A 24,750-nucleotide genomic window follows, 5' to 3' on the forward strand; every position below is an offset into this window, starting at 1 on the left:
GCTGTTATTTTTCTGTTGCCTTCTGTAGGGAGACTCCTTCTATAGGGAAAACTACTACAAGGGGACTAAGATTCAGTGACTCACTCTACGTTCTGTAATAACTTCCATTTTGTTGAAATTCTAAATTAGCTTAATTTGTAAAAGTTCATGAATATAGACTTAAGAATGCTGTTGGAAAGCTTCAAAAAGCAGTTATACCCCTGATGTGTTTCAGTGTGGATCAAGGTGATTGATGTGGACTTTGACTGTACGGTTTGAGGTTGAGACTTGCCCCCAAAAATATACTTCAGATTAAATCAACCCACTGCTAGCTGTTTATTGTGATTGTGCAGATACAGTCCTGCTAATCTCTGCTTCATTTTTACTTCCTGCAGTTACAGTGCTGAAACCATTGGAAGAAACATTGTTATGGAGCACGCCAGCCCTGCCTATAGCTTCCGTATAAGTAGGCCAGCACTGGTAACACTAGCAGGCTGGATAATCATGAGTCAGAACTGCAAAATCTCATAAGTCTGACACAGGTCTGTGGTGCAAAATGATAATAGAAAATGTTGAAACCTGACCTAAATGAGACAGATTTGTTCCAGGTCTGGAGTGGTGAAGGGATATGTTGAGCCAGACCAGTGTTTCCCACAGGTCTGAAATATACTTTTGGTGATAGCTGGCAGAAAGGGCCAGCATTACCTGCCAGCACAGAAACATGACTAGCATTGGGGCGTCAACGCAACGCTCAGCATAGGCTTGACGTGCCACTCAGTCCTCCACATGACAAGCATCCTAGATATGTAATCAGCGCTATTTTAAAAAGTAGAGAGTGGGAGAAATAAGGCAAAGACAGAAGCTCAAGTACTTACTATCTCAGCAACTTTGCTGAACATGTATTTCAGCAAACAACAGAAAAAAGCCCTGGCAATTGCTCTGATAGTTCGCCGAAGGAGGAAAAGAGCCCGTAGAATGTGGGTTCACGAAACGTTGCTGTCTCGGAATCTTTAATGTTTAAAACATTAAAGGTAAAAGTAAAACATCCAAACATCCAAAATTTACCTGTGATTTGTTGTTAAACCATAGACATTCAAATTTGATGACTCAGAGACGTCTTCCAGATGAGCAAACGCTCTTTTAAATACCTCTTCCAGATCTATTGGCATACATCGCATAGACGTCTCAGAGATGTATGTGTGCTTACAGGGATACTAATACACTAGCTAGATATCGAGTTTTTTTGTAGCTGTGTAACCTTAATACAATAAACTCACATTTGGATTCAGCACCTTGACAGAACAGCTAGCTAGCAGCTAGCTAGGTAACTAATAACCAGGGACGCAGCAAGCTTCTGAGTATGCTGGGTACGTAGCCAATAACTATAAATTATTACAGCCGAATCTACAAACCTGGTAGCCCTATCTCAATGCTAACTTTGCGCCATGCATCGTTTTTTTTTAAGCGAGGTCGTGATACCACTTCGAAGTGGTGTCATACAACTCCGAAAAGCCTGACACACATAGTATAAGCTTCTCCAGTTTGTCCAATTCAATGTTTATATGTCGTGCTGCCCATGCTCCAGTATGTCACACTGTAAAATCGTTGGTTACACTCGGATAGGTCAGCGCAGAGCAGTAGAAAATAATCGATCACGGATGGCGTCGTTCTCTGACGGATAAAAAAATAAAAAAATGCTGAAATGGGTTGCCAAATATACTTTGGCGGCTGTTAATATACCTGGGTGCCCCACCCGAGTAAAGTCTATGTGTGGGAAACACTGCAGAATGGTTCCAGTTCTACAGTGAAAAAGGGGTATTAGTTTACTGAGATAGTTACAAAATAGGAGTGGGATTGGTTGGTTGCGTGTTCCCTATCATAAAAACTTCATGTGTACTTTGTGGGTCAATTCTGTATTATGTCATCTTATCATTATCATGCAGATAGCCATTCTAATCACTCTGAAATTTGATAATGACTAACTGGTTGTGCAGACTGACTTTGAACTTCTGCTGATGCAGGAACTAATTTCAAACTTCACTCCATTTGGAACAAGGGGACAGGATAATGAGACAGGACTCCAACACAAATTGATTTTTCTTGCATTCTAGTACAGTGAATGGTGTTTCCCAGACCACATGCCCCACCCTCCCTACCCTGAAATCATACAGCTTGTTTAGGTTTCTGTTGCAATTCTAAGCAATTTCTACACTACCAGTAATTGTGGTACACCCCCCCCCCCCCCCCGCCATCACCTGTGGTATGGAATTCATAGTGCAGGCATTGAATCTGTTCATAAAATAACTGTCACCGCCAGCTTTGTTTTAGGAGCTGTCTGTCAGTTATCTGTTGTTCCCCTCACTATCTGTTCTCCCTCATACTGCGCCTACACCCCTCCTTCCCTTGTCTGTACAGTGTGTTCATCAATCCAGTCTTAAGGTCACCCCCATCACCACCACCACTGCTGTCCCGTCTCGCAGACAACAGCACTCAGGTCACACAGCGGTCAAAAACACGAGACTGAATTGTGATAATCTCCTTACTGGCTAGTACATGCCGTTCTCTTTCTGGGTTGAAATCATTGCTTCATGGTGACAACACTTGAATAGTTCTGGGACACAGTGATGCATCAATAGGTTGGAAACAAGGCTTAAAACCACAATGGTCATGGGTTAACATCCTAGGTGAGACACTGCTGTTTTGCATTTGAACAAGGTGTCCAAGCAAATTACTCACAATGATTTGGCAGATTTTGAAGCCCTGAGTTGATGGGTGGATCTGCCATAACTTGTGGGGACATTTACATCTCTTCAAGTTTTTCCACAGCTGATCAGTCTCTGGGATACTTCACGATGCGCTTTTAGTCAAAACGGTCAATCAGATACTTTGATATTTGACTATACTGTAACTACTAAGATTGATTATTACAATTCTCAAATTCCATTTCCCCCTCCATACACTTGACGAAACACTACTTCTTTAGGCGGGAAAAGAAGTGTCAGTGAATGCAGTACTGATGCAGTACTAAGTGAGGGATCTTTCTAACATATTTGTCTTTTTTTCCTTCACAGATCTGTGTCCTACTTTTCATCTGCCTGTACATTCTCTCCTACCTCATCATCACTCACTTCAAGAAGAGTGCAGAGTTTGTCTCTGGTAAGTGTACTAAAGTACTGAATGAAAATTAAAGGGTGTTATATTACCACTGCACAGCACCTTTGTCTGACTACATTAGAGTACTGTGCCTAGTTCTGAGTACCAGCCGCTGAGAAGAACTGATCCTAGTTGTCAGACATATTATTGTGAAGGGAAGGTTGAAACTCATATACTCTCTTCACACTACAGCCACTTGAAACAGGCTCAGGCTGATCTCAATAAAACTTAACAAAACCGGTCGTAAAAAACTGATACCATTTTCAACAGCAGTCTGCTTTTCCTCCTGTCCACGTTCTAACCAACGCCAGGCCCTCTTGGTCTTAGTTTTGTTTGGCACGAGAGGGCCCCAGAGTAGTATGCTGCTGGTTAAAATAAAAACAAGAATTTGTTGAGACCAGTTGGCTACCTTGGTATATTTGTGTGATTGTACATCTGCACCTCTCAATTCTGTGTGTTTAAAAACGTGCATTTCACGGAACAGTGTTTTTGGCACGCTTGTGTGTTTCTGCCTGGATTTATTGTTAATCTCTTTCTGGATTCGTATGGGGCCTGAATACTGTAGTACATTAGGAAGGTCTGAATTACTGAATTCTGAAAGTTGAGCAGCTGTCACAGTACTTGTCCAACTACATCCTGGGGCATGATGCATGCTAAAGAAATTACTGTCTGGTTTGGCGAGGAACAAGAAAGCATTTTGTTTACAGAGGCTGTGGGGCTTCTGGCATATCAGAAGCTTGTGTGTGGTTTTGCAGTTACACCCATCAGAACTGCCCTGTTTGCAAGTGTTAAATGTATATGTTTCGGGCATGTTGCTTACTGGCTGCACCCAGTACACAACATTTGTATTTGTTACTGATTTGTATGTCTGTCACATGTATGGATTTATTCGCGGTGCATGCATGTGCACGTGTGTCACCTGACGTCTCTGACACTGGACACTGTAACTAAAACGCCCCCACCCTCCCCTAAGCCTATTATGTAACCCCCTGGCTGACGCTGAGGATGGGAGCTGTTAGGAATGCTCCTGTGAGATATTTTTACCTCTATTTGGTGGTTACACAGTTCACTGCCTAAAGCCCTGCTATAGCCAGACAGCCACAGGCACGCCTGCCATTTTCTGTCTCACTTGGCACATGAAATCTATGATGCGGCATAGTTTTTATGTATATAATTTAATACAATATATATCTTGGAATTCTAACCACCTTAATGTGTCCTAAACATCCATTTCCAAGTACCTGTTCCCCCTTTTTTTAGTCCAGTAAAAACATGCCATGAACACGGAAGGGCCTTGTGAAATTCAAGCCTTTTCTTGACTGCCCCACTTCTCTTCATTTGCAGTGTTCCACCTCCCTGTATGCCCAATAAATCTCGGTGAATGAGGTGTGAATTATCTTTATGTCAATTATAAATCGCATATAATCCCTGATATACAGAATGCATGCCTTTATTCCTTAGAATATATTTACTGAGGGATTGAAAAATTGTGTTAAAAAAACAGCAACAAAAAGCATATCATACACAGACTAATGTAACAAGTAGAATTAATGGACATGGTTATAACCAGCTGCAGCAGCTTGAAGGAGCGTTGTTCTTGCAGGTGGAGTCCGATATTATCGGCCGATATAAGCTAATTGCAGATATATCGGTATCGGCGTTTATAACGGCCAATAAATGACAATTAAAAAAGAAACGGAGGAACATAAGATGGATCTTTCAACCATGTTATGAGTGTTGTTGTTGCGTAGTTTGTCCACCAGAGAGCACACTGCAAGTCCACGGTTGGAGCGCCACAAATCACAACAATCTGCTCACCCAAGCAGAGTCGAGTAGCCCACGACGGAGATCATCTGTGTTCATGGTAAATTGATAATTGTCACATGAAATATACTTAAATAATAATAAATATCCCCCATCAGTTCTCCTCTTAGCCTAAATAAGCCTGACAATGTTCCTGTCAGCCATGCCTGGTTTTGCTGCAGTAAGGTGAAAGTCGGTACCGTCAGTCAAACATCAACATTACGTTTAACGTTATGGTAGTTGAGTGGTGTAGGCTAAGCTATTGCCAAACTTGATTATAAATTTATTTATGAAACAGCGTGGCAGTTCTAGCGAGTAAACAAATAATGGTCCTGTCATTTCTCCCTCGCCACTTCTAAAAATTCTCTGGCAAAATCGCTTACAGCAGCTTATAACACTGTCCACTGCTAATGCCATGTTTATCAGTGGAAGACCGCTGACGTTAATGAGCGGTTAAATTATAGCGTGTAACTTATTCTGCCTAAATGAAGCAATGGTAAATATATCTGCGACTCACATGTCTGTAGTTACAGCCGGTGCATTGGAAATTATTAACCCTTTCGTGTGTACGGTCACACCGGTGTGATTAGCTGTTTAGCGCGTATGCTAAATCTGGTGCGATTAGAACACTAGATTGAAGAAATTCTAGCTATTTTTAGCTTTGAGGAAACGGCGATTTAAAAATATAGTAAATGCTAACTGAAAACTATGAGAAGCTTAATAATGCTAAGGAAAACATAACGAACCATGTAAGGTAACACGCATGCTAGCATAAAAAATAAGTTCTGTGCGAAAGGGTTAAACCAGAGGGGACACGTAAATAAACGTGAGCTGATCACGTATCTAACATGGCTTGGTAGCCAGACAAAGTTATCTAGCTTTTCTATCAAACGTGTGTGAAATCCCAAAGTCGCAAGTCCTCGTTGCAGACAGTCATGTAGTATTAGATGCATTCAACAGCAGCGTTTACTCTAGGTCACTGTATCAGTTTACTGAATAGTTGAAGATGGCATGATTTTTTAAAACTTTTTTGTATTTTTATACATTTGACTCTTATTTATCAAAACTTTAATATATTTTGTTGTACTTTTGTTCAAAATACTATTTATGACAATAAAACAAGTTTATTTTTAAACTGTATTATGTCATGTCATCTTGAGGACTTTTAAATAACTACACACAACAAATGTGAGGGAAAATCTTTGTTTATGTCGTGTTTCTGGAAAAAAAAGAATATCGGCAGATATATCATTATAAGATTTTTAAATTCTCAAATACTGAAATTGGTATCGGTCTTAAAAATCCTATATCGGTTGGGCTCTACTTGCAGGTATTCTTCAAGGGGAAACAGTTTCACATTATTGTGGTGTTGCAGTTTGGCATAACTTTATCTGACTTGTTTTTTGGCCTTTGGATGCCAGTCTACATAATCTGGATTGTATTATAGCTGTCCCCTTCTGAGTGTTTGTGGTGAATCTTCTTAGTTGCTGTAAGTGGAGGAACATTGACAGCAGACTTATCTGTGTGATGGTGTTCATTTCTCTGATTAATAACAGCGAGTGAAACGGCCTCCTCTGCTCATCACCCATTCTTTTGTTGTTCTTGTTTTTGTATTTTTCTGTCTCATTTTCTAACCCTCACGGCCACATCTGGCGCCCAGCTCTTTAAATTTGCATCTGGATAATCCCCGTGCATCCTGTCTTGAACAGGTATTTATGTGTGGTGTACATTTTGGAACTTAACTAAAGTAAAGATCTTTAAATGGGCATTTTCACTCTCTTTAAGTGTGGCACATTATCCCAACCCCTAAAAACTTGCAGACTGCCTATTTCTCCTCTTTGTTCAGCTTTCTTGTCCCCTGTTATACTCCACTCTTTCTCTCTTCTGTAAAAGCCTTTCATTTCTGTTAAGAAACTTGCAGTCCACATAAACATGCTTCTCCCTCTCAAGTATACCTGGCTAGGCTTAGGGGTCAGGAACTGCTAGCTGGTCTGGGCACAGTGATGATGTTTAGGCTTGTACACAAAACAGTCTGTCGCTAGAAGTACACATCCAGAACCCACCAGCTCCAACTCCACCCTGCAGCCAGACTTAATTCTTCCCTCTATTGGAAAGCTTCTTGTCTGCCTCAAACCCCTACAACTAATCCAGAATGCAGCTGCAAGACTTGTCTACAACCTCCCTAAAGGTAGTCAAATTATTCCCCTCCTCACTTCACTTCAGCTTGCATGAAGTTCAAAACCTTGGCACTGGCATACAGGACAGTGAATGGGACCGCCCCCTCTTACCTACAACTGGTCTTCAAACCCTGTGTTCCATCAAGATTGCTATGTTCTGCATCTAAGGGGCAACTGACTGTCCGGTCCCAATGGGGTCATTCCTCTCAGACATGATACCTGTCTGTACTGGTCTCTCAGTGGTGGAATGAACTCCCCACGGAGGTTAGGACAGCGGAATTGCTGGCCATCTTCCGACGCACACTGAAGACCCACCTCTTCAGACTGCATGTCCGTTTCCACGTCAATCCCCACCCCCTAACACCTGCTACCTCTAGGATTGATGTTTATTTGTAGTATTGTGATGTATTTTGGGATCTGTGTTCTAGTGTACTCGGCTTCCATTGCCTAGTCAGGTTGCACAAGTTGACGTGGTGTTATGCTCACACTCACTGCTCTATGAGTGTTGTTAGCCTGGTCCGACACCGTTGCTCATTTAACTTGAATGGATACACTTCTGTTCTATTGTGCTGGAAGTCGCTCTGAATAAGAGCATCTGCTAAATGTATGTAATGTTATGTAATGTAATGTCTCAAGCATTGGTTTTAGCAACCTCATGGGCTCAGTGCTGCCACCATGAGGCCACTCATAGTTCGTACCATTTGTGAATATGTCTGTGGTTTGTTGCATTTTGTGTAGCAATGTACAGATTTTGTGTCTTGATAATCATCAGTCCTTGTTTAATTATTCAACCAATGCTTTTTACCAGATCACCTTGCAAGTTATTAGAAATTACTGAATACAGTACCGTATGCAAATTTAAAATAAGCATGCTCAAAACAGCCCTACAATATAACGATTTGAATGGGTGCATGGGGCCAATTCAGTATAACCTCAGGTAAAAAATAAGAGAATTATTTTGTCAGATGTGTGTTGTTTGATGTTTTGAATTTTTAAATATAAGTATTCCACTGATGGAAATTGTTTTAAGGCTCAGACACTGGCCATGCTAAGAAAGGCAGCTGTCTGTGGGCTGCTACTGGCTGTACATGTCTAATGTGTCTTGTGTATTTGTTGCTTTTTCAGATGACAGTGAAGATGCCACTGTCAACAGGATTGTGTAAGTGAATAGTTAGTTACACATAAGGTCTCCACAATTTGTTTCCTTCTTCCTCCAGCATGCCTTGTGTCAGTGACATACACACGCGCATGTGTGTATTATCTGTCTGTTTATACAGTATGTGTTTGTGTCAGTGTGTTTGCATGAATGTGCATGCACTTCTGTGTGTGTGAATGACTGTGCATGTTGTATGTGTGTTTACAGTATAAGTGTATGTATGAGCTTGTAAATGAGCTGTTCTAACAAAAGGCATGCCCCGCTGTGGATGTTTGTGTCTGTCACGCTATCTCCCTGACCTGTGTCTGGGCTCTTCCGCCCTTTGTCCCTCCACGCTGGAGTCCTCCTCCAGCTGGCATGGTGTCAATGGGCACGTCCAGTGACAACCGTGCCTTAAACTGAGATAATGTATCTACAGCAGAGGCTGAGCAATCAAAACCCATGTTATCAGCGTATGGAATATAGGGCTGGACCCGAATATTCGACTATTCGGATATTTGTTCGTTGCATAGGCATTTGGCTTTCAATTTTGAGATTCAGATATTTGTTTTTTGTTTTTTTTTTTTTGCTAAATTTAGGCTATCAATAAAGGCAAACTCCACAATACATTTTGTCAGCACATTCTTGTACTATATTTATACTTTTTAATTGCGCTGTTAAAATGTAGAAATATATACCATCTCAGCTTAGGCGCTTGATACCCCTCTCGCTCACAGCAGTGAACGTCACGGTGATGGGAAATAAAAAGTAGTCGGCAAACGCCAAGCTCGTGCTTTGGGACTCGAACGGAGGGTCTAATTGTTTCGACCGACCCCTAGCTAAGTTTGTCACCCTGGAAGAATGCTAGCTGCAGCGATGCCATGCTTCTCTTTACTTCCGGAGGGGCGTGAGACCATTTTTAAGTACCGCGGCTCCGTAAGCAGTGACGGCGAACAGTGTATCTGATGGGTTAAATGCAAGGACAAATTTCGTTTCAATGTATGCGAGTACTGAGAAATGACAATAAAGAAATTATAAATAAATACAAATATTATAAATAAAAATCTCAAGTCTTAAATTTGTTGGAGCTAGTATGCTGTTTGCGCTTCTGCGCTTCTGTTTCACAGCGCTTTGTCAGGCATTGTCTCAGTTTCGGAGCCTATTATGAGCATTTATGTAAGTGTATAATTTGTCCATGATAAGAAAAATTGTCACAAGCTGTTATTATGTCACAAAAAGTGCATAGATAGGACCTCGTTCAACCAAACCCCTTGGGATCACAAACATGCATAAAGCACACCAAAGCTTTTGGAAAATGTTTTTTATTAACAAATAACAATACAGCCATGCATCGCTTAATGTCCACGACACGTTCTGTTAAATAGAATGTTATGTGATTTGGATGTTGTGCGAACACCATACTATATACAGTATATGGTATACTATGTACTGTACCATTATACGCCTGGCAGCCCAGTCACTTTATTTCCATGAGACATGAGATACACGTGTTGCGCGCAGGGAGTGTTGCCTTCACTACGTCCGGTTAAGTCCACTACGTCCCGTTCTGCGATCGGGATTTTTAAACTTTATTATAACCTTATGGGACTACGCATGTATATATGAACGGACGTTATCCAAATGGACATTAAGCGGCGTGTGACTGTACAAACAACAACAATACTGTAGAATAACAGAATCCTTAAAAATTAATGCCTTTAATTAAACCGAAAGACACGTGTTGCACCTTCCCAAGTCAAGCTCAGCACCCCCCCCCCCCAGCTGAAGCTTTGAATATTCGCTGTTGATTACTACCGAAGCTCCGGAGCCCAAAAAGTGGTATTCGGGACAGCCCTAGTGGAATGTGTCTCTTGTTATGAAAGTAACAAACGGGTGACAGGCAGTACTCCTCCCTGTGGTCCATGCATACTAGGTTAATCACATGGTTGTCACCAGTCGTATTTATGAGGCAGTCTGTTGAGATGATGTAGTGTGAGGCATGCCTGTGTTCTCTGTAACACCCTCTCTCCTCTCTCCTCCTTCTCTCCCTCTGTCTCTCTCTCTAGACTGTGGCTCTGCACCTTCACTCTGTCCGTCTCCGTGGGGGCGGTCCTCCTGCTCCCACTGTCCATCCTGTCCAATGAGGTGCTGCTCTCCTTCCCACACAGCTACTACATGCAGTGGCTCAACGGGTCCCTCATCCATGGTACTGCCCTTTCCTTCCACCACCCATCTTGCAACACACCCTTGCATGCATTCACACACAAACACCCATCTTACAGACAACCATATACACGTACCCATCTCTCACACACATGTACCCACAGACTTCAGAGTTGTTGCACATGTGTGCCACCCGTGCATTTTGAGCTGGGCAACATAACACATGCCTGCAAATGACGTGGGCGAATTAACTGGAAGCCAGCCGGACTTGATCAACAGGCAATGTTAAACGATTCAAGGCCACATTGGTATTCATGCGGCATTAATAGCACTGGCGATGGGTAGTGAGTATCTGCTCTTCTGCCACTGAGTGCAGTGGCTTCGCTCATCTTTATTTTGTGTAGAATCCAAACCATGTGTGGCAGTTAACACGTCCACCTTAGCAGTTCTCCAGCTGAGAAACACCCCCTGGACCTTAGAGCACCACTATATGCTGTGAATATGAGTAAATTAAGCCAAATGAAGAAATCTGGAAAGTTTGAGGCAAGCTTTGTGATTTACTGAATTCAGGGCAGGTCTAACAGATGGACTGTAATCATCTCTTTCTGAGATGCATGAATGTGAAAAAGTTTGCAGTACCTGAGTGCAGTAGCAACAGGGTCTAATGGATGTGTTCTAATGGGTTCTTCATCTTCCTCGCAAATACCATATAGACGCTTGCCTATGGGACAGAATTCGGTGTGGGACTTAAAGAATATTTTCATTTGTCCTTCTCTCCTCAGGGCTGTGGAATCTGGTCTTCCTCTTCTCCAACCTCTCGCTATTTTTCCTCATGCCATTCGCGTACTTCTTCACTGAGTCTGAGGGCTTTGTCGGTTCCAAAAAGGTACTGTCCCGTTTTCTACGTGTTTTTGTTCCGGTACAGTTTAGCCCATCCCCTTCTCTGTTTTTTTTGTGTCTGTATGTGCGTCTTGCTCTATGCACTTGATTTGTGACTGGCATCATGTGATACCTGCAGGGCGTAATGGGCCGTGTGTATGAGACCGCGGTGGTCCTGCTGCTCCTCACCCTGCTGGTGCTGGGTATTGTGTGGGTTGCATCAGCCCTCCTCCACCACAGCACTGCTCAGGAGAGCCTGTATGGTGAGTTGGCTCGCCTGAGTGCCAAGCTCCATCTCCCTCTCTCTGTGGAGTGTACGCATCTCTCTGTAAATGTATATGTATATGTAAGCCATCCTTATCCTTCTTGGACTGCTCTCCTCTGCTTCTGTTTCTTTCCCTTTTAAACCAGACCCTTTCCAGCAATGCAGCTCTGGGGGACTGTACTCTGTCTGTACCTGTAGTCTCAGTCTCTCTGTCTTGACATGGTGACTTGCAAAGGTCCTCCAAGGTTCTTTAGGCATTTTTTTCAGTGCTTAATAACAGAGCTGATGCATCCGTTCTTGACCAAAATGGCACAGTCCCTGCAGAATGCACCGTTTGTGATGAGCCGAACCAGCTAACTGGCTCTCTCTCTGTCTCTCAGACATGTGGGAGTACTACCTGCCCTATCTATACTCCTGCATTTCACTGTTTGGAGTCCTGCTGCTCTTGCGTGAGTATACTTTCTGTCCCAGTAAATCGGCTTGTAGAGGTTATCTCTTTATCCACGTTGTTTAATGGCACCTGCCATCTTCCTGTGTCTCCCCGCCTGCAGTGTGCACACCCTTCGGACTCCTGCGCATGTTCAGCATTACAGGGAGTCTTCTGGTCAAGCCTCGGGTGAGTGTCACCTCCGACATCACCTCTGGAAGAGGGCATGGTAACGTTTGGTGGTCAAAAATCATCAGGGCATTTGGTGGTCAAAAATCACAATGGTTTTATATCTGCGTAGACCTTCCTCTGCCCCCTCCCTCTCTCTTTCCCTGTATCCCTCTTCCTTTCTTCTCTCACTCTCTCTTTGTCCTCTCTCTCTCAGCTTTTGGAAAACGTGGAGGAGACAGTCAGCTGTGCACTGTTTGAGGAGGCTTCTCTTTCCAGAAAACTGACCAGTGAGTGAAGCGGCTCAGGGAGGCAGGGAAGGATTCGGGTTTGTGGGGGGCGAGATTGGGGATGGCATAGATTGTGAACTGCGAACTGCGAAATGTTTTTTTGAATGTTCTTCAAATTCAGATAAGCTTTATTGGTGTGACCACACAGATGTACAGTATTGCCAAAGCAGTTTCCTCATAAATATGCATGACAATTAAATGAAAAATATACACACATACTTAGATATATTTATTTATATTTACACAGTAACTGGGCAGATGCTTCCTGCCCATTTTGTCTGTCATGCTGTGGCACTCGGATAAGTATTGTTGTACTATTGGCAGCAGTGTAGCATAGTAGTTAAGGAGCAGGACTTGTAACTGAAAGGTTGCCAGTTCGATTCCCAACTGGGGTCCTTAACCCAGAATTGCTTCAGTAAATATCCAGCTGTGTTAATGGATAACATTGTAAAAAACTGTAACCTATGTAAGTCACTCTGGACTAAATGCCAATAATGTAATATAATGTATTGTGCTGCGAAAGGTGCTGTAGAGAAGCTGGCCAACACATCTCATAAACAAGCCAAAACAAAAGGTTAAAAAAAACAATTTATTTTAAAATCCAAACAAACCAAAGATGAAGAAACCAGCCTACACTGACAGCAGAGACAAAACAAGCCTTCCCTTGCGCCCTAGCCACACCTGTATTTAATCAGGCTTCAATTATTTAGGTGTTGCTCATTACCCAATAGGCTGGTCCCTCTACAAATCAAAACAGGTTCACACAATTAACAAGTGATTAACAATTAGGTTCAAGGCAGAGGTGGTGAAGCCTGTCCTTCACAGTCTCTCTCCCAGCACAATTTGTAATTTGTCTTCATCCTTCCATTGCTGAAATGTGAGGAGGTGTAAATCAAAATATTTAAAGTATTTGTCTCTAACTTTCTAATTTGTGTTTCTCTCTCTCTCTCTCCAGAGGGAGCCTCCTGTTGGATCAACTTGAACGTGGAGGCTGTGAAGAGGCAGTTTCTCAGGGTGCAGGCCCGGCGCATCGCTCTGGGTATGGGCTGGGACGTGCGCTAAGGGGCATCACAGTACGATAAACATGGAAGCTGAGTGTAACTGGAGGTTTATTAATGTATTTCCCTCTCTTCCTCTTAGAGATGAGGAGGAGGGCGTCGCCATGGCAGCGCAACCTTGGCTACCCGCTGGCCATGCTCCTGCTGCTGGCTCTAACGGTGAGGAGGACTTCCTGCTGAAATGAGTGCACTCTGCTCCCCAGCGTAGTCAGCGGTTTTACAGACCTCATCTTTGCACTGACATTCCTCCTCCTGTCGCCTTTGTCCAGGTGGTGTCTGTGCTGATGGTCTGTTTCCATGTGCTGGAGCTGCTCTTTGATGAAACTGCCATGCCCAGAGGGATGGAGGTGAGGCCACCATTTCGTGCTCTTGTTTACAGTTGCTCTGTGCCAGGCAGCTTGGATAAGGTTTAAAGCATTTTAGTGGCTATATATGGATATTCACAGAAGTAGTTGTGGAATAATTTAGCAAACCCGCAACTCTCAGGTTACAAGCCCAGCAGCCTAGTGGTTACAGCACACTGCTGTCTGCCCCGAACAGACTGATTGAGTGAAGTTGAGTAACATTTTTCCTTTGTTGCCTAACAACCCCCCCCAACACCTCAACCATGTCCTGCAGGATCCCCACCTGGGCACAGCCTCCTTCTCTATGTTTGGCTCTCTGGGTGCAGCAGTGCAGGTCGTTCTCATCCTGTATCCTTTCACACACACTGGGGACTGTGTGTGTGTGTGTGTGTGTGTGTGTGTGTGTGTGTGTGTGTGTGTGTGTGTGTGTGAATGTGAGTGTGCGCATATGTGTGTACATGTGTGTTTGTGTGCGTGCATTTGTGTGTAGGGCACATGTGCATCCGCATGTACGTGTGCATGTGTGGACGTATGTGGGAAGGTTTACCTTCAGATACCTTGTGTCCACTGAAAAATCTGTTTATGCAGCTCCCAGATCGCCACACAGATACCCGCTCTGTATTCAGAAACCTGACTGGCATGTGTCTTGCTGTACCAGCAGCAGCACATCAGGGCACCCGTGTGTATAGAGCTGTACCTGCGTTGCAGTATTGTGTCTTTGGTCCTTAACTCAGTGCGGCAGCTATCTGATGGTGTCGTCTGTGGTGGGTTTCTACAGTTCGCGTTTTTTCTCAGGGCTCCTGCCCCGTACCCAGGACACTACTCTGACGCAGGTACGTTTTCCTGTCTACAAGGTAACCCCTGCGCCAGCTTGGGATCTTTCTTGCTGTTAATATGTCTGTCTGAAAGATAAGTGGTCCTGACAGATCCTGAAGCTGACCCTCCCGTTCTGTCACTCAGATCATTGGAAACTGCGTCTCTCTGCTGGTCCTAAGCTCGGCACTCCCCGTCTTCTCCCGTACCCTGGGTAGGTCTGCTTGGACATCTGACGATGTCAGTGTGTTGGCAAGCGGGCATGTAGGATGGCTTAAAAGAAAAGGCTGTGAAGGAATTAGATGAAGTACCTTGGTGGACTGTAATACCACTTTTGGCCACAGGAGTTCCTAGAGGGCAGTACAGCAGTGATGTGAGCATGAGGTTTCATTAGTCCCAAACTCAGTGTAGCTGTCATGTGCTGTGTTTGACACACTAACCTGGGCAGTCAGTGTTTTGCTAGTTTTGAATAGCATACTCTGTTGACTGGTTCATAAAAGTGATTTGAAAACATATGGTAGCTACAACCATTAAAGGCATCATGAAGTCTCACTACCCCATCAGGACTAAGTACCACTTCTAGCCACAGGAGGGCAGACCGAGACCCTTTACTGCCTGACCAGAGATTGTGGCTGTGGCGCTGTGTCATTATTTCTCTGTCTCTCTCTCGTTCTGTTAGGGATCACACGGTTTGATCTGCTGGGAGACTTCGGACGGTACAACTGGCTAGGCAACTTCTACATTGTGTTCCTGTACAACATCATTTTCGCTGGGCTGACATCGGCCTGCCTCATCAACAAGGTCACCTGGGCTGTGCAGAGAGAGCTCATGCGCGCATTCGGTCAGTTCTGTGCCTCAGCAGTCGTGCAGAGTGTGTGTGTGTGTGCACGTGTTCCTGTGTGTACACACAAGCTCTTGTGTGTGAGAGCGGGAGTGAGAGATAGATGAGGGTATAAATATGTATGTATATATCTGCTTATTTATTTTGTGCCTGTGGGGGTGCCGGGGGGGGGTGATATGATAGTTATGATGATATGATATGATAGTTAAGGGGCTCTCAGGTGTTAGTGGAGTATGAGTGGGCATGTCTCTGATGTGGGTACTTCAGTTTCACCTTTGATCACTCTCAGCTGGCTCATAACACCAAAACCCATCCTGTCTTATGGCCCCTCTGACTACAGACTGATTCACGCAAGGTGGAGAGACACCATAAACACATTGCTTTGTTATGTTAAAGCAGTGTTTCTCAATCCTGCTCCTGGAGGCACACTGTCCTGCAAGTTAGTTAAGCAATATCACGAGAGGGAGTGCTGTTATACTGTAATATCAGCACGGCTGTGATTGTCATGCTGATATAGCCTACAGTATAACAGCACTACCTCGAATGATATTGCTTAACTAACTTACACCTTTAATTATATTGATCACGATTATTCAAATGTTATCTATGATATTGCTTCTATACAACAGTTCTACAAACAAGGCTGTTTATCAAGTAGCCTAACGATAATTTGAAACAACAAATTATGTTTTTTTGTTGTTTATTCGGCTCTGCCGACAAAAATAGTACCTTCAGGATTACATTTACACGTGAACAGTTTCTTGACTGCAGGTTAATGAGCTAGCTAGCTACTTGCTTTTTATCATACACAAAAAGGCTAGCTAGCTAGCTACTTTCTTTCATACCCAACAGCAGGCTAGCGAGCTACTTTTTAGCATACATGGACGGGCTAGATATACGGTAGGCTTGCTAGCTAGCTATTGTTTATCATACCCAACTGCAGGCTAGCTAGGTTCTTTTTTATCATACATGGAAACGTATCCACATTTGTGCTGTCGGTAAATACAAATTAAGTTTGCATTGGTGTAATCAATGATTGCATCAGAACATCTGTAAAGCGAAATGGTACATAATAGTAAAACGTCCCAGTGCTGTTATACTCTATATCAGCACTCTTTGGAAGATTAATCGTTTAGATTAATCGACTATTCGGTAAAATAGTCAATAGATTAATCAATAGAAAAATAGTCGTTAGTGGCAGCCACTGTAATGAAGACGGATACGACGCCTCACAGGCCAAGTGCTAGGGATGAGGGGAAATAAGTGTGCGCATGCAGGTGAACATGGCGTTCATGCTCAAGATTCTTAGCTGCTGAAATAAACTTTCCTTGTGGATTAGTCTCGATCGGAAGATGTGGGTGGTTGCAAAAGGATTGCTTTTTTCTCGTCGGAGTGGTGAGATTGCAGGTTGCTCCTTTTTGAACCACGGCTTCTTGCTCCTTTTTCGTCACAAACTTTGATTGCAATCTTGATTAACTTTATTCGTATTTGAACTATTTATATTGCTTGCTGGACATTAAGACTCGTAATTTTGGAGTTTTGGGGTATTTTGTCACGTTTATAAATGTATATTTTGGTGTTACTCTAACGTCAGCTTGTGTGTAGACTAAAGCTGAATGTGCACGCGTCTGCCGAGACGTGATTAATTGATTAGCCTACTTCAGTACACCATGGGGCTAGCGCGACTCCTAAGTCCCATAACGCCCCCAGGGCTGGGTATTGGCACAGATGCCCCTATTCGATTCGATATTGATTCGATAGGAATAAGATATGAAATACTATATCGCAGCTTTCCATATTTGGAGAGATGTTTAAAAAGCTCTAAAGGTAACACAAATTTACAAATGCAGAGTCACTGGAAACAAATTGTGAAAACCACTAAAGAAAAGGCCAAAGGCTTGTACAGTCATGCGCCGCTTAACGTCCATTCGGACAACGTCCATTCACATATATGTCCGTAGTCCCATAAGGTTATAATAAAGTTTTTAAAATCCTGATCGCAGAACGGGACGTAACGGACGTAACTGGATGTAGTGAAGGCAACGCTTCCCGCACGCAACATGTGTATCTCATGTCTCATGGAAATAAAGTGATTGCGCTGCCAGGCATATAATCGTACAGTATATAGTATACCATATAATACATGTCTTGATAGTCATAATAAACGCCTATGCTAATGTCTTATGTACGTACTGTACTATACTTTCTATCGTTGTTTTAATGTGAACTTTGCATACTTACAATTAAAAAGTTTGCTGTATAACTGTATGCTTTGACTTATAACCAGCAGCATCCAATCTCGTGCCTATTCCATATAGGTTTGCTAAGTATATAGTTTGGTGTTTGCACAATATCCAAATCACATAACGTCCTATTTCACAGAACATATCGTGGACGTTAAGCGACGCATGGCTGTATACCAAAATCTTTTTATTTGAGGAATACATGGTAATAGTTCCTTAATAACAAAACCAACCTGCATCATTAATGCATGAAGCAGCAATGTGTTTGCATTAGTTAGCTCAGGGAAAGCTGGTTTGTAAGGTAGCTACAATGACTGACAAAGTGTAGCTGACTGCCAGTAGCAACTCTGCAATAGTGAACGTTTTCTAGCCCAATATGAACAACTAGCTAGCTAGCTACCTAGCAAACGAACATGAACAACTGCGTTTCTCTTGAATTGCGCGAAATTACATTGCATTCGTGAACAAATGTTGCGGTTCAGTTTAGCTAGCTAGCTAGTTAGGTAGCTAGGTAGTGGCTGTGCACTTTATTAAAGTTAAAGCTAAAAAGCTGTGACTGCAGTGCACATATATATGAATATGTATACCAGGCATCTCCACGATTTCGGACACCCTTCTCCATGGATCATTTTTTTTTATTTATATCTCTGTACGTATGAAGAGACAAATTGTAGAGTATGGGGAAACCCGACACTGCCACAATAAGCTTCTCCTCGTTCGCAGGTCATTAAACATTCGAAGTTAAACGAGAGAGCGAAATCTAACGGGGGGCTAGTATTTGCCTTTAATACGACAGTTAGGCTATGTCAGAGCCCGTCTATTTAATTCTCTGGCTATGTTTAAACATTGCAGAAATGAACCTAGAAAACCGGGAAAAATGCATATTAGCCTAAAAGATCGATCTTCAAATTTTACAGATCGATATCAAATCAGACGGATTTTAAAAAACGATTAATCAAAAATAAAAAAAACCCATATTTTTGCACCCCCCCCCCCCCCCCCCCCCCCTTTATTTTCCCCTTCGGATTTACACTGATCTCATACATGGCCTCTCTGGAATCCAATTGACGGAAATCCATCATAGTGACGGAGAACTTTAATCCCTGAGTCAGTTCTTATTTTCACTTTGTGCAGCTTGATTTTACTGCATTTCATGAAAAAGTGTTTTTCAGAGATGGAAGCTACTTTAGAAAAGGTTTTGTATTTTTTCTATTTATTATAGCAGTTTTGCACAATAAATGTTCTTAAAATACCTCTGTACTATGTGAAATATGTCCTAGTAATACAGTTAAGAGTACAGTAATAGCTGCCATGCAATTGCCATACCAGTGCTTTACCCCTTCAGAAGCATTTATATTGAAATTGTAAGAAAAATGAATGTACCGTGATATATACCATTACCGTCCGTGCTTCAGATTATACCGTGATATAAATTTTACGCCATACCGCCCAGCCCTAGAAGTGATCATACATAATAGTATCTGTTCTTATCCCCCTCTCAAAAGAAGAGGCTTTATAAAGATGCAGAAAAGTGTAAATGTGTAGGAAATCATTTGTATTGATGTCGTTAGTGATATTGATGAAGTTAGGGAGCAACAGCTATTAATGACGTCCATAAACGAGTTGGTGTGGCAATCAGATGAGAGCAGATGCAGTCACTACCTGCCGAATTAAAACTGGTTCTGATACCGCTACCAGCTTTTTGAAAACGTGTGTAGCAGGCGGTCTTAATCAGGGCACTATCAAATGTCTTTGAATCTCTCCCTGTGTCCGGTCAGACTTGCTCAGTGGTATTAACTGGTGACTTAATGGCAAGATTTATTTAGTCCTGAAGATGTACTGATGGCTGACAGTATGACTGTCAGTGTACTGATGAAGACAGTATGACTGTCATAAGAACTGGGTTACGTTATTGTTTCTGTGGCTCGTGATATTAACCATGTTTATTTTTTACATTTACTACTGACTGACTGCATTCCACCAGTGACATTTACGAAAGATTCATGATGAAAATTATTGCCTTGTTCATGGCCGATGTACATATGGCAAACCTGGTGAATGTTTCCTTGACTATATTTTCTGCATGTGTAAAAAAATAATTTTTCCTCTTTGTCTTTGGGCGTTTTGTGCGGTTTGAATGAGTTCAAGAGAAGGAGTGTGCTGCTGGCTCTCAGTTTGCGTGCACGTGTGTGTGTGTATGTGCATGTGTGTGTGTGCGCGTGCACACTCAGGCAAACCCGGCAGTAGGTGTTCCCAGAACAGTCCCTGTTTCCCTGTGGGTTGGTCCCTTTCCTCAGATAGAAAGAGCACAATTCTCTCAGGAAAGTGATGGTGGGGGGGACAGAGGGGGAGTGAGGGCCCCTAGGGGACTGCAGGTCCAGCTATTGAGCCCCTCCAAAACACACACCCAGTGCCCCTCCGCCCAATACAAACAAGGCGGCTGAGCCACGAGCATGCCAAGCAGCCACAGAGACCCCTGTCCTTGCTGATGTGATGGTATCTCTGCTCCAAAACGCATAGAGTATCTCTGGACCTTTAACCTCCACCCACCCCTCCCCACCCAAGCTCCTTTTGCTTTTGTATGTTTCTCTCTGGGACTAGGTTGATTAACTTTTTCATCGCAATTGTTGCTGCTGCTTCTCTATGAACTGTTTTGAATTTTGTCCTCACAGGTCTCCACAAGCTGCCACTGTCTGTGTGCCGCTCTACAATCCCCTTTAAGCTGCTCCTGGCCAACGGGCTCTCGAAGATCCAGTGACATGTTGCTGCTCCCTCACGTTTGTGCCTCAGGACTGCAGAAGACTTGGAACCTCCTGAAAACTTTTTGTAAGCTTCCCACTGGACCAGAGGCACCTTGTGTGGGGTGTCCATGAGCCTATGTGAGCACAAGCTGTGAAAATGGAGGAACAGAAGAGAATGGAGGAAGGCATCATGCTGTTGACCTGAGGAAATGTGAAATTTGGCTACTGTACAGTATCAGCTGAAGTGATTGGAGGGAGTTTGGGACCTGACCAGCCCAGGTTTACCTTTGGGACCAAGTGTGTTCATTTCCTTGTTTATGGAGGCGGGTGTCAAGATCCTTTGCCAAATGGACAATAATGCATAGTTAAGCAAGAAAATAGAGTATTGCTGTATTCATTCTCAGAGTTTTCCGACCTTTCACCCCATTACCTACACCAGTGCCTTATGGGAAATTAATAATGCCTTGAGTGGATGGGGGAGTTGACACCTGTCCAAACCCAAGTTTGTAGATCTTTTTGGAACATGACGTCATGACTGTGACATAATTTCCCTTTCCTTCCACTGGCTGGAGTCTATTCTTGCTTTGGCAGGAAGTTTTAACACTGGGCACTTCTTGTCTATGGAAAGCTCCCCGCCCCAACCCCCCCACCCCCCTTCGTTACCCCCACGCCTTCCCCCTGGCTACAGCACTATTTCTGTTGCCGCAATCACTCCTGTTAACCTTTTTCATCTTTTCGAAGTGTTGTTTCCTTTTTTTGTTGTGTCTTTAATGCCCAGTGCAGTCATGACCTAATTAGAAGGAGAAGGAGGGAGAGGTGTTAGCCATTTTGAAATGAGGGAAGGAAGTGTTAGCTGAAGTCGTCTGTATCTTACACACAGTTGAAAGAGACAAGGGAAGAGAATCAAGGAATACAGTGCAATGCGTCTGGCATTACCGCATATATCATAAATGTCAGTATTTGTGCCATTGATAGGATTTCATCTGTTTTATGTGTTCAGAGAGTGGGAAAAGCTAGCTCTTGTTTTAATGTGTTCACAGTACAGAATACCTGTAATCAAATATTTATCGGTGGCCAGCAACTGTAAGACCTAGTGAAAGAGTGAAGCGTTTACACTGGTGTGTGTGTGCATGTGAGTGTGTATGGGTGTACACGCGTGTGTGTGGGTAAACTAAGTGCAATACTTTTATATGGGGAAGGTCACGCTTGGTGTGGATAGGATAAGGATATAGTTATGTGAAGTGGAATATGATAAATGCATGTCTTTTGTTCTGTTCCCTACAGCTGTTCTCATATTTAGTGTATTCAATTCAGTTTGGTTATAAAAATTTGGTTAACAGTTTAGCCGTGTTGTGCGGATGTTGGTGGCTGTTGTGTGTGCTCAGACTTCACTGATTCTTGCTAGCTCAGATGAAAAAAAAAGAAATGTGAAATTCTACGCTAGAAACAAATGGGAACACTTTTTAACAAGTCTCAAAGTGAACTTCAGTGACAGATTTTTTTTTTTGCTCAGGGAGGTCTTGGACATGACTGGTTAAGCAGTTGCAACTGGCAAATATGTCAAAAAGAAATGTTTATATTAAACCACTAAATTCTTTGCATTTAGTTCATTTAAAGTTTGGCCAAAGAGCAAATGATCAGTCAAACTCCTAGGCTGTGCAGGAGCCGAGCTGTAGTGTTTCACAGTAGATATTTAATGTACGTCTCAACAGTTATTACATTGAACAATAACAATAACAACATTGAACACCCACGGTTGTGTGTTCCCAGTGATCATTCTGACATCATAGTTGTTTTAGCCCCCAAATGAATGTCTTTCTGAGTAGCGTCTACCCCTTCTCCATTTGCCTAAAGTCTGCATTAACCTCCAGGCCAATCCCTTTACTGAGTGAATCTATTTTACCACATTCCAGCCTGCCTCTGGGATACCATGTAAAGGTGAAGTCACGGTGCAGTTGGAACAAGCTGGATTGGGAATTTAAAATCAAGGAGATTTCATATCATCTTTGTTTCTTTGTTTAAATGCTGTTCCCTGAAATCTGGTGTGGGTGTTGTCCATTCAGTTTAACTTCGGCACGTTGTTGCTCTATGAATGTAGTGATTGGGACTGAGATTTTTATAAAGTGAACTCTCTGTGAAAATTTCCTCAGCTTTGAAACCACTGAAGTTTTTGAATATCTTTATCACTTTTTTATTTTCTTCAAAAGCTCTGCGGTGAGATGTGGATTTGTGAAATTTCTGATTGTTCTTTTTTTGTGTATGATTTACTGAGATAAAAATGTTGTTTTTATGAACAAAGAAAACCAGATAATAAATGTATTTTTCAGTTGCTTTCCTATATATTATGTCTGCTGTACTTTTGATGTGTGTGTATGCATGTGTGAATCTGTCTATCCATATGGAAATATCACAGATCTTTCTGAATCTAGAAAGAGGGTGTGCGTATGTGTGTGTGTGTGTCGTTTTGTTTGTGCGCGCGTGTGTGTATGAATCTACATATACCTATGGGGGAAAAAACTCATATCTGCTTTCAGGATGTGGGGAGTGTGCATGCATGCGTGTGATTGTTTTGCAGCAGTGTGGGTCTCTGACTACGCCACTGGGAATGTCTCGGATCTCTCAGTGGATCAGGGTGTGTGCACACGCCTCCGTTACGCCGTGTGTCAATCTGCGTGAGACTGTTGGAGGACTTCCTGTGAGCGTGTCACCGTCTCTGCTCAGAGGCATTTGTGTGAATGTGCATGTCTGTCCGTATGTCTCTCACCAATGTCCCTCTCCACCCTTTATCCCTCTGCTTTAATCAATGGGGGGGTGTTTCATCTCCATCTGTCAGCAAGCAGAACCCACATTTCCCCCTGCCTCTTGCTCAGATGCCCCTGTCAGAGAAACCAAAAAAAAATTGGTCAGTTTTTCGCCCCCGCCCCCGTTCTCTTTCTCTCTGCCTCTTGTTCATTTCCTGTGCTGGAGGCCTGAGAAGAAACCTGGCCTCCAATTCCTCCTCCTTGATTGTGTTTGTGTTTTCCTCTTCTTTTCTTGTTTTGCTTTGTTGGATGTTTTAATTGAATGAATTTGATTTCTTTTGTCTCGCTTTGCTTTCCTGTCGCTGGTTTATTTTGTGTTTGCTTTCCTCAGCCGGCAGGGAGTAAGCTCAAACACTCCCGAAACACGACATATCAAAGGCTCCCCCTCCTCCCAACCCTCAGCGTGGTCAGCACACTTGCACTCACACCCTTGCATATAAGTTTATGGATTTATATTCAACCACAGCAGAGCTCTATCAGAATATACATCTGATTATGTAAAAAAGCATTTTTATAATCAGTTGAAAATATTGATCTGAGTCAGCATGGGATAAACGAATAAATGTGTTTTTTCAAACACTGCGTTGCGTTGTGTTGGGCCTATTGGTCAGCACAACGCATGAATGAATCCATTTCAAATTGGCTTTAGTGTTTGTATACATTTAAAACTTTGAGCTTGCACTGTATTTATGAACATGGACATTTTTTGTCAGTTTTATAAATAGTAACAGCTTACCCTTATTATTCTAGATGATCATGGAATTGGCCTGTACTTACCCTTCAAAATATTTGAGAAGCTAAAACATTTTTCCTTGTCTCTTATGTCCTGACCTCACAGAAGGGAAGTGACATGAAAAATCATTATCCATCTTGCTTCCAAAAATCACTGTGGACCTTACATATAGCAGCATAAACAAAATAAATCACACACACATACATGTATTACATGTGATATGGGATAGCTTCTGGATTACCCAACCATCTGGGTAAACTGGTGCAACTTTGGTCATCTTTCAGCTTTGTTGTGTCACAAATGTTCCGATTGTGGATGAGCAGTTAAGAGAATGGAATTTGATCAAAATACCTGCTTGAACTTTTGTGCATTGACCCCAAAAGTACTGGTATCATCTCAGTTATTCAAAACAACTATACTGTGTTTAGGTTTTGTTTGACTGGAGCTTGGCTGGAGTGTCTAAATGAGCCAAAGACTAGTGATATTAAAGTTGGTCTTTTCATATCACTATAAAATGTGGTTGAATGTTTTCAAAAGCTTGTAAAAACCGTTTTGGGCAACATGGACCATTTAACTAGTGATAGAATTATTTCAGCAGTTTGGAGACCAAGCAGGAGACGGGCAGCTTGTAGCTGGATGAGATAGGGTATCTTTATTGTCAAAACACAAGAATGAAGGGGGAGAAAAGACACAGATTAGCCTTCCTGACAGTCGGGTGTTTGAAGCATGTGCCAAAG

The 24,750-nt window shown here is 42.7% G+C and overlaps 1 protein-coding gene across 1 annotated transcript in view; it reads left to right on the top strand.

Moving 5' to 3' along the window:
* Positions 1-22,714, top strand: part of lmbr1l (limb development membrane protein 1-like) — a 29,162-nt gene extending 6,448 nt beyond the window's left edge. Inside the window, exons 2-17 of the mRNA XM_036533429.1 lie at positions 3,051-3,135; positions 8,238-8,271; positions 10,314-10,453; positions 11,193-11,296; positions 11,429-11,552; positions 11,935-12,003; positions 12,106-12,170; positions 12,367-12,439; positions 13,395-13,478; positions 13,580-13,656; positions 13,767-13,844; positions 14,116-14,189; positions 14,584-14,674; positions 14,802-14,868; positions 15,334-15,495; positions 20,411-22,714. Coding sequence (XP_036389322.1) covers positions 3,051-3,135; positions 8,238-8,271; positions 10,314-10,453; positions 11,193-11,296; positions 11,429-11,552; positions 11,935-12,003; positions 12,106-12,170; positions 12,367-12,439; positions 13,395-13,478; positions 13,580-13,656; positions 13,767-13,844; positions 14,116-14,189; positions 14,584-14,674; positions 14,802-14,868; positions 15,334-15,495; positions 20,411-20,496 — 1,413 coding nt within the window. The 3' untranslated portion in view covers positions 20,497-22,714. The remainder of the gene's footprint in view (positions 1-3,050; positions 3,136-8,237; positions 8,272-10,313; positions 10,454-11,192; positions 11,297-11,428; positions 11,553-11,934; positions 12,004-12,105; positions 12,171-12,366; positions 12,440-13,394; positions 13,479-13,579; positions 13,657-13,766; positions 13,845-14,115; positions 14,190-14,583; positions 14,675-14,801; positions 14,869-15,333; positions 15,496-20,410) is intronic.
* The last annotated feature ends 2,036 nt before the right edge of the window (positions 22,715-24,750 follow it).

Source organism: Megalops cyprinoides, chromosome 7 (assembly GCF_013368585.1).
Source record: "Megalops cyprinoides isolate fMegCyp1 chromosome 7, fMegCyp1.pri, whole genome shotgun sequence".
NCBI lineage: Eukaryota > Metazoa > Chordata > Actinopteri > Elopiformes > Megalopidae > Megalops > Megalops cyprinoides.